This window comes from Malus domestica, chromosome 02, assembly GCF_042453785.1.
Source record: "Malus domestica chromosome 02, GDT2T_hap1".
NCBI lineage: Eukaryota > Viridiplantae > Streptophyta > Magnoliopsida > Rosales > Rosaceae > Malus > Malus domestica.
Window position 1 is genome coordinate 25,229,536 of NC_091662.1, and position 13,065 is coordinate 25,242,600.

The 13,065-nt window shown below is 38.1% G+C and overlaps 1 protein-coding gene across 1 annotated transcript; it reads left to right on the plus strand.

Moving 5' to 3' along the window:
• Positions 1-7,035: 7,035 nt before the first annotated feature.
• Positions 7,036-12,741, plus strand: LOC103441564 (plasma membrane ATPase 1-like). Its single transcript, XM_008380246.3, has 21 exons — positions 7,036-7,092; positions 7,221-7,340; positions 7,462-7,560; positions 7,833-7,970; positions 8,179-8,313; positions 8,401-8,580; positions 8,729-8,935; positions 9,058-9,177; positions 9,511-9,630; positions 9,725-9,847; positions 9,941-10,045; positions 10,134-10,278; positions 10,391-10,555; positions 10,637-10,875; positions 10,976-11,008; positions 11,114-11,195; positions 11,323-11,483; positions 11,683-11,895; positions 11,971-12,153; positions 12,245-12,423; positions 12,504-12,741. Exons 1-21 carry the CDS (start codon positions 7,036-7,038, stop codon positions 12,598-12,600), a joined length of 2,901 nt encoding a protein of 966 aa, XP_008378468.2. The 3' UTR covers positions 12,601-12,741.
• The last annotated feature ends 324 nt before the right edge of the window (positions 12,742-13,065 follow it).

Below are 13,065 nucleotides of genomic sequence, written 5' to 3' on the forward strand. Positions count from 1 at the left end.
GTTTGACAACTATCTCAAGCCTATCCAACCTGATAAAAGGATACGGAAAGGCCCGTATTATGTTGTCCAATGGTACTAAATTAACCATCAAAGAGGCACTCTATTCTCTATGTTCTGGAAGAACGTTGCTGAGTTTTAGAGATATTTGAGATAACCAATATCATGTTCAAACCACTGAAAATAATGGTTTGCTAAGTTTTAGAGATATTCGAGATAATCAATATCATGTTGAAACCACTGAAAATGATGGTTCTGAATTTCTTTGTATCATTGCTTACGAATATGGCCAGAAGCGTATTCATTAGAAGCTGAAACGTCTCTCGAGTGGGTTGTACATAACAACTATTCCTACAATTGAGACCCATCACGTGGCTAGCCCTATGGCCGAGTTCCAGAACACTTTCCTGCTTTGGCATGATCAAATGGGACACCCCAGACAAGATATGATATGCCGTATCCTCAAAACACCACATGGGCATCACTTGAAATCTTATCCTGGCCATCCATTTTGCAAAGCATGCTCCCTGGGGAAATTGAACATTCAACCCTCACTTACAAAGATTATTCACGACCCTCCTAAGTTTCTTTAGAGGATTCAAAGGGATATTTGTGGACATATCCAACCATTTAGATACTTCATGGTGCTGGTTGATGCATCGACGCGATGGTTACATGCCTGCTTATTGTCCACACGTAATGTTGCATTTGCGAAACTCCTAGCATAAATTATTAAGCCTAGGCCTCACCACCTTGATTATCCAATCAAGTCGATTCGACTAGATAATGCTGAAGAGTTTATGTCACAGACTTTTGACGATTATTACATGTCTATTAGGATTGAAGTTGAACATCCTGTACCTTATGTTCACACCCTAAATGGCCTGGCATAAGCTTTCATAAAGCGTCTTCAAACGATAGCTCAGACTTTGGTTATGCGAACCAACTTGCCAGTATCTGCCTGAGGACATGCAATATTGCACGCAGCTATTTTGATCCGCCTGAGGCCCACCGCCACCCAACCTCATTCATCGCTATAGTTGGTTACTGGATACAAACCTGACGTCTCGCATTTACATGTGTTTGGGTGTGCATTCTATGTGCCAATAACGCCACCACTACATACCAAAATGGGTTCTCAGAGAAAAATGGGAATCTATGTTGGTTATGATTCACCATCCATTATTCTCTACTTAGAACCCTTGATAGCATATTGTTTTGTGGATTGTCACTTTGATGAGACAGTTTTCCCGTCGTTAGAGGGATATAAGATCACTAACATTCTTGTAGAATGTCGCAAATTGTCGTGAATTACTCCCACTATGTCTCATTTAGATCCCCACACCCCTCAGTTTGAAACTAAAGTGCGACGTATTCTAGATCTTTAGAGCATCACTCAAAGCATGCCAAATGCTTTTATTGATTTAGCAAAGGTGACGAGATCACACATACCCGTTGCAAACACACCTGCAAGGATGGACATACTTAACATACGTTGTAACACACCTTGGAAGGCCGGACCATCCCCGAGGGTGGGGCGGTAGTGCCTCTCACGCGGCCCGGTACACTGGCGGCTAGCCAATCACCTACTCCTACCTTGAAGCATGGCAGACCCTCTGGTTCAAAGGATTCACAACCCTAGAAAAGGAAAAATGGCACAAACTAGTGACCCTAGTCTGAATCCCACCATTGCTTACTCATTTGTTCGAACACATGAGGTTATTCTAGATTACGGTGATGTCTTAGATGAGACATATAGGTCTCCTGAGAATTGAGAGATTTCGGTCCATTACGCAGTATTGGATAAGGCTTAGAATCAAAATGCGATGATTGTCGATGCTGCATTCGTGTATACTGTTTCTTCTGACATCATGCTTAGGGATGACATTGAACCATGTTCCATTGTTGAATATTGAAATAGAACGGATTAGTCAAACTGGAAACAAGCAATCTATGTCGAACTCAATTCGCTCACGAAACACAAGGTGTTTGGGCCTATAGCTTCTACTCAACCACATGTGAAGCATGTGGGCTACAAGTGGGTTTTCATGAGGAAATGTAATGAGAAGAATGAAATAGTGTGATACAAAGCACGCCTCGTAGCGCAAGGCTTCTCTCAACACCCTAGAATTGATTACGAGGAGACGTATTCCCCTGTAATGGACATCATAATGTTCCGCTACCTTACCAATATGGTAGTTTCCGAAAAATTGAATATACACCTTATGGACATGGTAACCGCATATCTCTATGAGGATCTAGATATGAAAATGTACATGAAAGTTCTAGAAAGACTTCCATTGACTGGTTCAAATAGTTATAAACCACATAACACTCTCTCGATTAGGTTGAAGAGATCACTCAACGGATTGAAACAATCTTGGCGGATGTGGTATAACCGTCTAAGTGAATATTTGAGAAGTCAGGGTTATGTGAACAACGAATTATGCCCATGCGTGTTCATAAGTCACATTCCGGATTTATGATCGTTGCATTTATGTCTACGACATGAACCTTATCGGAACTCCCGTAGAGTTTAAGGAAATTGTCGTTCACTTGAAATCAAAATTTGAGATGAAAGATTTTAGGAAAACTCGATATTATCTCAGCCTAGAGATTAAGCATTATTTGGCTGGAATCCTAGTATATCAATCGAGCTACACCCAAAAAGTGTTGCGACATTTTAATGAGGATAAAGCGAAGCCTTCGAGTACTTCTATGGTTGTTCGGACTCTAGATGCTAAATGAGATCCCTTCCATCCTAAGGAAGATGAGGAAGAGATTTTGGAGCCTGAAGTTTCATACCTAAGTGCAACTGATACTTTATTGTACTTGGCTTAATGCACTAGACCCGACATTTCCTTCGTTGTTAATCTTTTAGCTAGATACAGTAATGCGCCTACACGTAGACACTGGAATGGTGTTAATGACATTTTTCGCTAACTTAAAGGTACGACGAATTTGGGCTTGTTCTACACCCATGAATCCTCGAGATGAGCCGCCGTCCTCTCGGTCCTTGAGTTGATTCCCGCATCGTTGGTTACACAAATGCTGGTTATTTGTCTGACCCACATAGGGCACATTCTCAAACATGTTATGTATTTACCGTTGGAGAACCACTATATCATGAAGGTCTACCAAGAAAACTTTAGTTGCGACTTCTTCGAACCATGCTAAGATTCTCGCCCTGTATGAAGCATCGTGTGAGTGCATTTGGTTAAGAGCAGTCATGGAACATATTCGAAGCATTAGTGGTTTTACTTCCGTTGTTAACCTTCCTACGAAGATCTTTGAAGACAATACAGCATGTATCGAGTAGTTAAAGAAGGGATAAATCAAGGGAGACAACACCAAACACATAGCGCCAAAGTTCTTTTATTCTCACTAACAACAACAACATCAGAACATTGAAGTCAAGCAAATCCATTCCTAAGACAACTTGGCTGATCTCTTCACCAAATCATTTGCCGAAGTCTACTTTTCAGAAGCTCGTCTAAGGAATCGGTATGCGTAGATTATTTGAGTTGAATCACTTGTAGTTCTCTTATTTTGAAGTTATGTCTAACTTAGGGGGAGTATCCTGAAGCATACTCACTTGATCTTAATGTACTCTTTTCCCTATAATTAGGAGCATTTTTCCCACTAGATTTTTGCTACCTAACGAGGTTTTAATGAGGCACCCATCTTGTGATGATCATACTTCATTGAGTCCACTACTTTCGTCCTGTTTGACTTTTGTTTTTAAGACATTATGCATACTTCTCACTCTTTTCCTTGGTCTATGGGTTTTCACCTGCCTCATGCTTTACCATAGCGAGGTTTTATGAGTTTTACTACCAATGCATACTTTCTTTTAAATTTGAGACTCACATTCACCCGTTGTGCCGACGACTTCATCAACTGTTATACTTTATCTACTGAGAATTCGATGCAATGTTTTGTTTGAGTATTTACACACTCAAGGGGAGTGTTGCAGTCCTATTGGATTAGGAATGTGATTGTATAAATCCTAGTATATCTAGGAGTATCTTTGTCTATTCCCTTTAGTTGTTAAATTCCTATTAGAGTTGTAATCCTATTAAGGTAAGGATTTAACCTTCCCTACTACTATAATTAAAGGCACAATGGGGTGATACAACACACACCTCAGAATTACATCTCTCCCCTCTCTCTGTTGCCGCTGACCTCTCTTTCTTTCTGTCCTAAATACAGTTCAGTCAAATAGACCTACAACATATACAATGTTTTTGCCATTTAAAAGTATTTTATGTTGCTGTCAGCATAAATTAATAGAATCCTGACGGAAGGGATTTTGTGAAATGATTTTAAGACGTCATGGGATGTTTGTGAAATGATTTTAAAGCATCATGGATGTTTGTGATATGTTGAAAATCTGAGGAGGTTCTGTGAAAACACAAAGAATCTCAGGAGTGTATGTATAATTAACCCAAGGAAGAATCTAAAACAAAACAAGCGGCCCGGGAGAGCGTTTCCAATTGGAGAATTATTAGTAATGTAGGATTAGGATCTGCATTAACTATGGTATGTACTAGCAACAACAAGTGATACATACAAAGCATATAAGGTCAGTCTCCTCCCACAACTAACTAATTAGGTTGAATAGAAAACATAATGCTGTATTATGGCCGGCGTGCGAGAAAGTTTTTGGTTTTAAGATTTTTTTAATTTTAATTTAATTTAATTTTTTTTTATTTTTTTTGATAAAATTGATGTTCAGTTTACTGAGAGTAGAACTCGAACTCATATACAAAAAGCCGAATTAAACACACTGTTTTCGTTGACGGCCTAATATTAATGTAACTGATTTATCAGACTAGGAAGTTATATAGGCATGCAGTGTTGCAAAGCCATTATATCAATCAATTTCACTGGCCTAGGTAGTTATCAAACTACAATAACTAGCTAGCATCGTAATTTACAAAGTTGAGGTTCCATTATAAAATGATTGACATGCGGAAATCCGATGCTTATAGACACATATAAGGTTCATTATCATTTGGGTACATGAATTCATACTCCAACAACATCCTTTAAGAAAATTGACAAGCCAAACTTTTCACTGAGATATTATGTAAAGCTATCAAGAATAAGGTCATATACAAACAACTTCATATCAACTCCTTTCTTCGTCCTCAAAAAGAATTAACAAGAATAGTTTCTTGTCATACAATTTGACATATTATGCTGCTAGATTTCTATAAGACCATACATTGAAACATAAGTTCGATTGTCCAACGCTTTCAATTGACAATCAAACAACATAAAATTCAAACAAACAAACAAAAACTAAGAGGCCGTTAGATAATTTTTTGTTTTTGTTTTTGTTTTTAATTTTATATTTTTCTAAAAATGTGTTTTGATAACTACTTTCAATTTTAAGTTTTTCACATAATAAAAAAAATAAAATTGAAAATATAAAACTAAAAACTTAAAGATACTTTCTGTAGTTTTCAAAACGGCTTAATTGGATTAATAGTCCCCTATGGTAAAAAAGTTGGATTTTAAATCATGTGATCAAGTCTGTTAGGATTGAAACCCAAAATTGAAAGTTTCATTAACTTTCCATTAACGGATAGCACGTGAGCCTCACATGTAAGGCTAAAAAGATAAAATTACCTCACATGTAAGCCTTAAGTGGTAACAATTAACGAAAAGTTTTATTTTGACCTCACATGTATGGTTCATGTGCTAAGTTGACTGAACACACGGGTTTAAATCCTAATTTCAAACAAGTCTATCTTCCAACTTCTCTATTAGTACATGGACGAATAATCCAATTAAGCATTTTTAAGATTTGGCTTTCAGTTTTCATATTTGTGGAAACTAAATTAAAATTGATAAGTTTTCAATTTTCATTAACGAAATAGTTACGAACCACACTAAATTTGCTAGAAAACAATAAATTTTAATAATCTGATTTTTTTTTTTTGAATAACCGATATTATCTACACTAAGAAGGAATGGGTGGGCCTAACATCATAATGATCTAGTAATAATGTGGTTCAAATTCGCATTTGGTAAGTAAAAAATAATACTACTAGACCGTAATACTAAGTCGTAAATCTGGTAAAACAATGTAAGTTGAAACCTTACGATCTCTAAATCCGTAGGTTTGAAATCACTACATCCCAGCCGAACCGACCGCATGCCGAATAAAATGCGTACGGTCATTTGATTAAAAAATTATAATATACGGACCCAACGATCGTTGCGACCAAATGGCGCCAAAGTAAACTGCCATTCGAAAGCACTAAATGAAATAATTAATAAAAAAATTTAAAATAAAAGGAAAAACTGGACGGCACTGGCCGGCGGATCATCAGAAGCGGCAGAGATGTCACTCTGCATATGGACTCATCCACAACTCCTCCACGCCTACTCTTCTCCTTCTTTATTGGTAATCAAAACGACGTCGGTTGGTTGCGCTTTTGCAGTTGTCTCTTGCTGGTGTGTGTTTATATTTTGGCATACATATTGCCAAGGGATCTGTACAATTTATTGGCACTCCACTCCACTGTCAATCCAAACACTCCAAGTGCTTCTTTGGGATTAGCAAATATTTTGGTGGAATTTTATGTTGCAGAAGTTGGGATTTGCTTTAATTAGTTAATTAGTGTCTATTAACACTGATTAGCAGATCATTACAAGCTTTTTCTTGGTAAAAAAATTTCTTGGTTTGAATTTTTTTTCTCCATCTTCTATTGTGTTGTTAATGGTGCCATAATCTTTATGCTAACCACACAAACACTTAGTGGTGTTTATAATGTAAACGCTAAACAGACAACAAACTGTATATAAACCAGGGTTTACCGTCCCTTGATCATTTGTTTAGTATTGCTCCAGTTCTAATATTGACTAAGTGTTTGTAAATGGTTCTTTCTTGTGCACATTTTCCTAATGCTTATGTCCTTGCAAAATGGAAAAAGAAGGCAAATTTTGAGTTGAAGTAATGTTGGTGCAGGCTTCCTGTAAACACCTTCCTAGGTGGAGGAGTTGAGGATATAAAGGGAATCCAAGATGGTGGTGGCCGAGTCGGTTGCCCTCGACGCAATCATCAAGGAAGCTGTTGATCTGGTATGTGTAATGTAGTACTATCAAGGTCTCTCTGCACATAATGTTGAAATCATTTTCTTCAAATGAGCATTCATGCTAGTTTCAAGTCTCAGAATAGCCTCTGATAGACATGGAATTGATTTATGCAGGAGAATGTCCCGCTGAACGAAGTTTTTGACCATCTGAAATGCACGAGAGATGGTTTAAGCTCCGATGAAGTCCAAGAGCGGTTGGATTTATTTGGTTACAATAAGCTTGAAGAAAAAAAGGTGAGTAACTAAACTTGAAGCTTGTGAGTACCTCTCTATATTTCTTCTTTATGTTTACCCTGGTAATCCTTGCTCGTCTTCACTCCTCGATTGATTGTTTTGATTTTCTGCTCATCCGTAGGAAAGTAAAATCTTGAAGTTTTTGGGATTTATGTGGAATCCTCTGTCCTGGGTCATGGAAGCTGCAGCTATCATAGCCGTTGCTTTCACACAAGGAGGGGTAAACCTATAATATGACTCAACTCCTTTTAATTTTGCCCCTGACTTTGAATCATATGGACGACAATTGAATAAGAAAATCCATGACACTTCAGTTTTGTTGAAAACTATCCTTGCTTTAACATTTTTTGCTTATTCTCAAAATATTTAATTAACATTAATGTTTCTCTAATATAATTAAATCAGCTAAAAGAAAAACCATTATGATGATCTTCTTTATATTGCAATGAATTCTACAGATTCCAGATGTTGACTTAACCTTAATTTATGCAGTCACAACCAGCAGATTATCATGATTTTGTCGGCATCCTCGTCCTGCTCATTATCAATTCTACCATCAGTTTTATAGAAGAAAACAATGCAGGCAATGCGGCAGCTGCTCTTATGGCTCGTTTGGCCCCAAAAGCAAAGGTTTTTCCCTTCAAAGTTCACAGATTTATTTTCAATAAGTTATCGTTGCAGCCTGGCCTTCCCTTTCTTCTTTTATTTCTTGTCGAAGCTCTTGCCTACATTTCCTTTATTTATATTGGTCAATGACTAATATTGCGTAAGATAGATTGGGATTGCTGAATGGTGAATATACTTCAGAGAATGAACTAGCCTTCTGAATGTTTACCAGGTCTTGCGCAATGGAAAATGGGCGGAAGAAGATGCTGCTGTATTGGTTCCTGGAGACATAATTAGCATCAAACTTGGTGATATCGTTCCTGCTGATGCCCGTCTTCTTGAAGGAGATCCTTTAAAGATTGATCAGGTAAATCACTAAAACATGATGTAGCATATGCATCCGTGTTTCTGAATTATACCTTTCTTGAATTGGTATTCTGTTGGTCACATGTAGTCTGCTCTTACTGGAGAATCGCTTCCGGTGACCAAAAATCCTGGCGATGGAGTTTACTCGGGATCAACATGCAAGCAGGGAGAGATTGAAGGGGTTGTTATTGCAACTGGAGTTCACACTTTCTTTGGAAAGGCAGCTCATCTTGTCGAGAACACAACACATGTTGGCCATTTCCAGCAGGTTAATTTTTTAGCCATTTTGTGCCGATTGTTGTGTCTGAACATATAGTTTTCTAGCACTCATGGAAGAATTTGTCCACTTCGGAGAAATAACTAATGTTGCATGTGCTCACTGGCAACAAATTTTAACAATGGTTTCATGGTTGCAGGTATTAACGTCAATTGGAAACTTTTGCATTTGTTCCATCGCTGTTGGGATGGCAATTGAAATCATAGTAATATACGGGATTCATGGGAGGGAATACCGTACGGGTATTGATAACCTTCTCGTCCTCCTAATCGGTGGGATCCCTATTGCTATGCCAACTGTTCTTTCTGTCACAATGGCCATCGGCTCACATCGTTTGTCCCAGCAGGTTCGTGATTGCGCATACTCTACTCGAGAGATTGATTTCAAACATGAATTTGAATGTAATTTTTCTTGATTCATAATTTAAATGTACCCAATATTGCATAATCGGAATCCATGTTTATGCAGGGTGCCATAACAAAGAGAATGACTGCCATTGAAGAAATGGCAGGGATGGATGTTCTATGCAGTGATAAAACAGGAACACTGACACTTAACAAGCTTACAGTGGACAAAAATATGATTGAGGTATTACACGTGGCCCCTTCAACTCACTTTAAAACTGCGCATTGTAGCATATAAACATAGTAATTCACTTCACCATAAGAACAAGGTTTCGTAAATTCAGTCACTGGTACAGTTTACAGGAAAATGTACGGAGTGGTTTGATCAGAGTTAGTCTACCATCCTAAAGAATTTACACATTTATTAACTCAATGCGTGAACGAGAAAATACATCTCTTAGGTGATTAGTGAAGATCAAGGTAGCAAAGTTTTGCTAATGCAAAGACACCTCTCATCAAAATATATTAAGAGTACTTTTATTTACTAAGTATTCTCATATTATTCCTTTCGCGATAGGTTTTTACCAAAGGCGTTGACAAGGATCAGGTTATGCTTATGGCTGCAAGAGCATCAAGGCTCGAAAATCAAGATGCTATTGATACTGCAATTGTTTCGATGTTGGGAGACCCTAAGGAGGTATTTACAAATTAATCTTTCCAATTCTGTGATTTTTATTCTTATCTGTAATTTTCGTTTGATACTTATGTAACCTTTATATCAATATTTTCAGGCACGCGCCGGAATCAGAGAAATTCACTTCCTTCCATTCAATCCTACCGATAAAAGAACTGCACTCACATACATTGATGCCGCTGGTAAAATGCACAGGGTCAGCAAAGGTGCACCTGAACAGGTAAAATACGAATGTCAAAATTTTCAATCAGTCGTGGAAACCTTAATGGTGCTTCCAGATTTTTTGAGCTCTAACCGAATATTATCTATGTAGATTCTTAATCTGGCACATAACAAATCAGCAATTGAGAAGAAGGTACACGCAATGATTGATAAGTTTGCAGAACGTGGACTACGATCCCTTGGTGTTGCCCTCCAGGTAGCTAATGTCATACGAATTCTTTCTTGTCTTATGAACATGACTTCTTTCTTTAGATTTAAGAGACGGAGAATGTCATTTCCTCCAGGAAGTACCTGCTGGAACCAAAGACAATCCTGGTGGACCCTGGGAATTTGTTGGTCTTCTCCCTCTCTTCGACCCTCCTCGCCATGACAGTGCCGAGACAATCAGAAGAGCTCTGGATCTTGGTGTCAGCGTTAAAATGATCACTGGTATGTGCTGCTGTTACCGCTCATTTTTGTCCTTGATATACGTTTCACCCTAAGTTTATGAGATAATATGCTATCAATTAGAGATGTAACGTTCATGCATCACAATTTGTAGGGGACCAACTTGCAATCGGTAAGGAAACAGGAAGGCGGCTTGGGATGGGTACAAACATGTATCCTTCTTCAGCTCTGCTTGGTGAAAGTAAGGATGGGGATCTTGCTACCGTTTCCGTTGATGAACTCATTGAAAAAGCCGATGGTTTTGCTGGCGTCTTTCCTGGTTAGTCTTGTTCTTTTAGTATTAAGCGCTGTGGAGTTGACCTTTTTTAATATATATTTCTCATCATTTATTTTTCTTTAGAGCATAAATACGAGATTGTGAAGAGATTACAAGCTAGAAAGCACATCTGTGGAATGACTGGTGACGGAGTGAATGATGCCCCGGCCTTAAAGAAAGCTGACATTGGAATTGCGGTAGCAGATTCCACAGATGCTGCACGTAGCGCTTCTGATATAGTTTTAACAGAACCTGGATTGAGTGTGATCATTAGTGCTGTGTTAACAAGCCGTGCAATTTTCCAGAGAATGAAAAACTATACGGTAATCTCACAATTTCCGCAACATCCATAATTTACTAAGTTAAAGCTTTAGTTGTGTTACAAGAAATGCTTAGTTGCCTTTCTTATCTTTTCTTTCCCAGATATATGCTGTCTCGATCACCATTCGTATTGTGGTAAGTTTCAGTTTCGAGTTATGATTTTTTACATTGGAACTTTTAGAGTGTTTACTTTTTTGCCATCAGTCTTACCTAGCTTTCTGACATCAAGTTGTTCTACAGCTAGGTTTTATGTTGCTGGCTGTCTTCTGGAAATTCGACTTCCCTCCTTTTATGGTTCTTGTCATTGCTGTTCTTAACGATGGTTAGCTTTCGTTGTTTGATCCCTTTTATGCGTTAATGAATTTGTGCATGACTTCTTCTGTTTCATCGATCTGTTACTTTGTAATTTGTGTGCGTGCTCAATACCTAACTTGTTAGCTTGCTTACAGGTACTATCATGACCATATCCAAAGATAGGGTCAAACCATCTCCATTTCCTGACAGTTGGAAGCTCAGTGAGATATTTGTAACTGGAATTGCCCTCGGTGGTTACCTTGGTCTAACTACTGTTTTGTTCTTCTGGATATCTTATGAAACCAACTTCTTTCCGGTAGATGGCCTCCCTTTTATCGTCATGTTGTTAAGAATTTAAATGAAATTTCGAATTTTTGTGGTTAGATACTAACATGCAGAGTGCCCTTTTAAACTCTATGCATCGGCAACATGTCTGTTCAGTTAAAGAATAGATTAAATGAGTGATGGGTTTGTCCTACATTGCTAGTTTATGTCATGGATCTTTGTTCTTGCAGGAAAAATTTAACGTGAGAGACTTCAATAAACACCATTTCAATATGAAAAATAAGGATGAAGCTGCTATACTAAAGGATCAGATGTCGTCAGCTTTGTATCTTCAAATCAGCACCATCAGCCAGGCCTTGATATTTGTCACTCGCTCCCGCGGTTGGTCTTTCCGTGAAAGACCTGGCTTTTTGCTTGTCATTGCCTTCATCATCGCTCAACTGGTACTGAATAGTTCCTGCCTCGGAAGTAATTCCAATGTTTATAAACATTTGTTGACATCCAATAATTATTTGCAGATTGCGACAGTTATATCCGCAACAGCAACGTGGAAATTTACAAAAATCAGAAGTATTGGTTGGGGCTGGACTGGTATAATTTGGATGTACAATATCGTCATTTACATGCTGCTTGACCCTATCAAATTCATTGTCCGTTACGCACTCAGTGGAAAGGCTTGGGGTTTAATAGTAGACCAAAGAGTGAGAATCCGACTTCACCTTGATTACTTAATCATTGTAATCTCCTTCTTTAAGACTGATTAATCTGATGTGCTTTTATCCATCTTACCAGACCGCATTTACCAGCAAAAACGACTTTGGGAAGGAAGCTCGTGAGGCTGCGTGGGCAACTGAACAACGAACGCTGCATGGCCTCCAATCTCGTGAAACAAAAAAGTTTACAGAGAAGGGCACTTTTAGGGACATTAATCTCATGGCCGAAGAAGCTAAAAGGCGGGCAGAGATTGCAAGGTAACCTTTTGTTCATATTGTTCTTTTTTCTACTACCGAAGATTACAATGGCATTACTAAGATTTCTTTGTATTGTGCAGGTTGAGGGAGCTTCACACTCTGAAGGGAAAGGTTGAGTCATTTGCCAAGCTGAAGGGTATAGACATTGATGCCATCAATCAAAACTACACCCTCTAGTCGCTGATCTGGATTACACATATATTTTTCTATGTATTCTTTTACCACTACGAAGTCCGAGCTGGATTTCAAATAAGGTTGATGCTGTTGACGAATGATATTTATATAGCGTGTGAAATGAAATTGCATTTATTTAAAACATGTCTCGGTATGAAGATGTTCTGCTTGTCCTGTTTAGTGTAAAAGAACAAATCGAAATATTGTGTAACCAAATAAAGCCTCTTCATTAATTGCACAGAATAAGGACTCCAAATGTCAATTAAAACAAGATCCCAAGATTTCCTCAACACCAATTAACTCGTTGACCAAGTTACTTGATTGCCAAGAAATCACCAAAAACTCATATCCATTGACACTCACAAGCTTACACCTATTTCATCAGTTCCCCAAGTACAAGGGAAGGAACAAGTTGGACTTTATAGAAGTCCTCTCCTCCTTCATTAAGCCTACTAAAGAATCTTTTAG

Coding starts and splice junctions, on each gene's coding strand:
- LOC103441564 (XM_008380246.3), top strand. CDS start 7,036: ATGGTGGTGGCCGAGTCGGTTGCCCTCGACGCAATCATCAAGGAAGCT. Junction 9,848..9,940: donor GCAAAGGTGCACCTGAACAG/GTAAAATACGAA, acceptor TTATCTATGTAG/ATTCTTAATCTGGCACATAA. Junction 12,154..12,244: donor GTTTAATAGTAGACCAAAGA/GTGAGAATCCGA, acceptor CCATCTTACCAG/ACCGCATTTACCAGCAAAAA.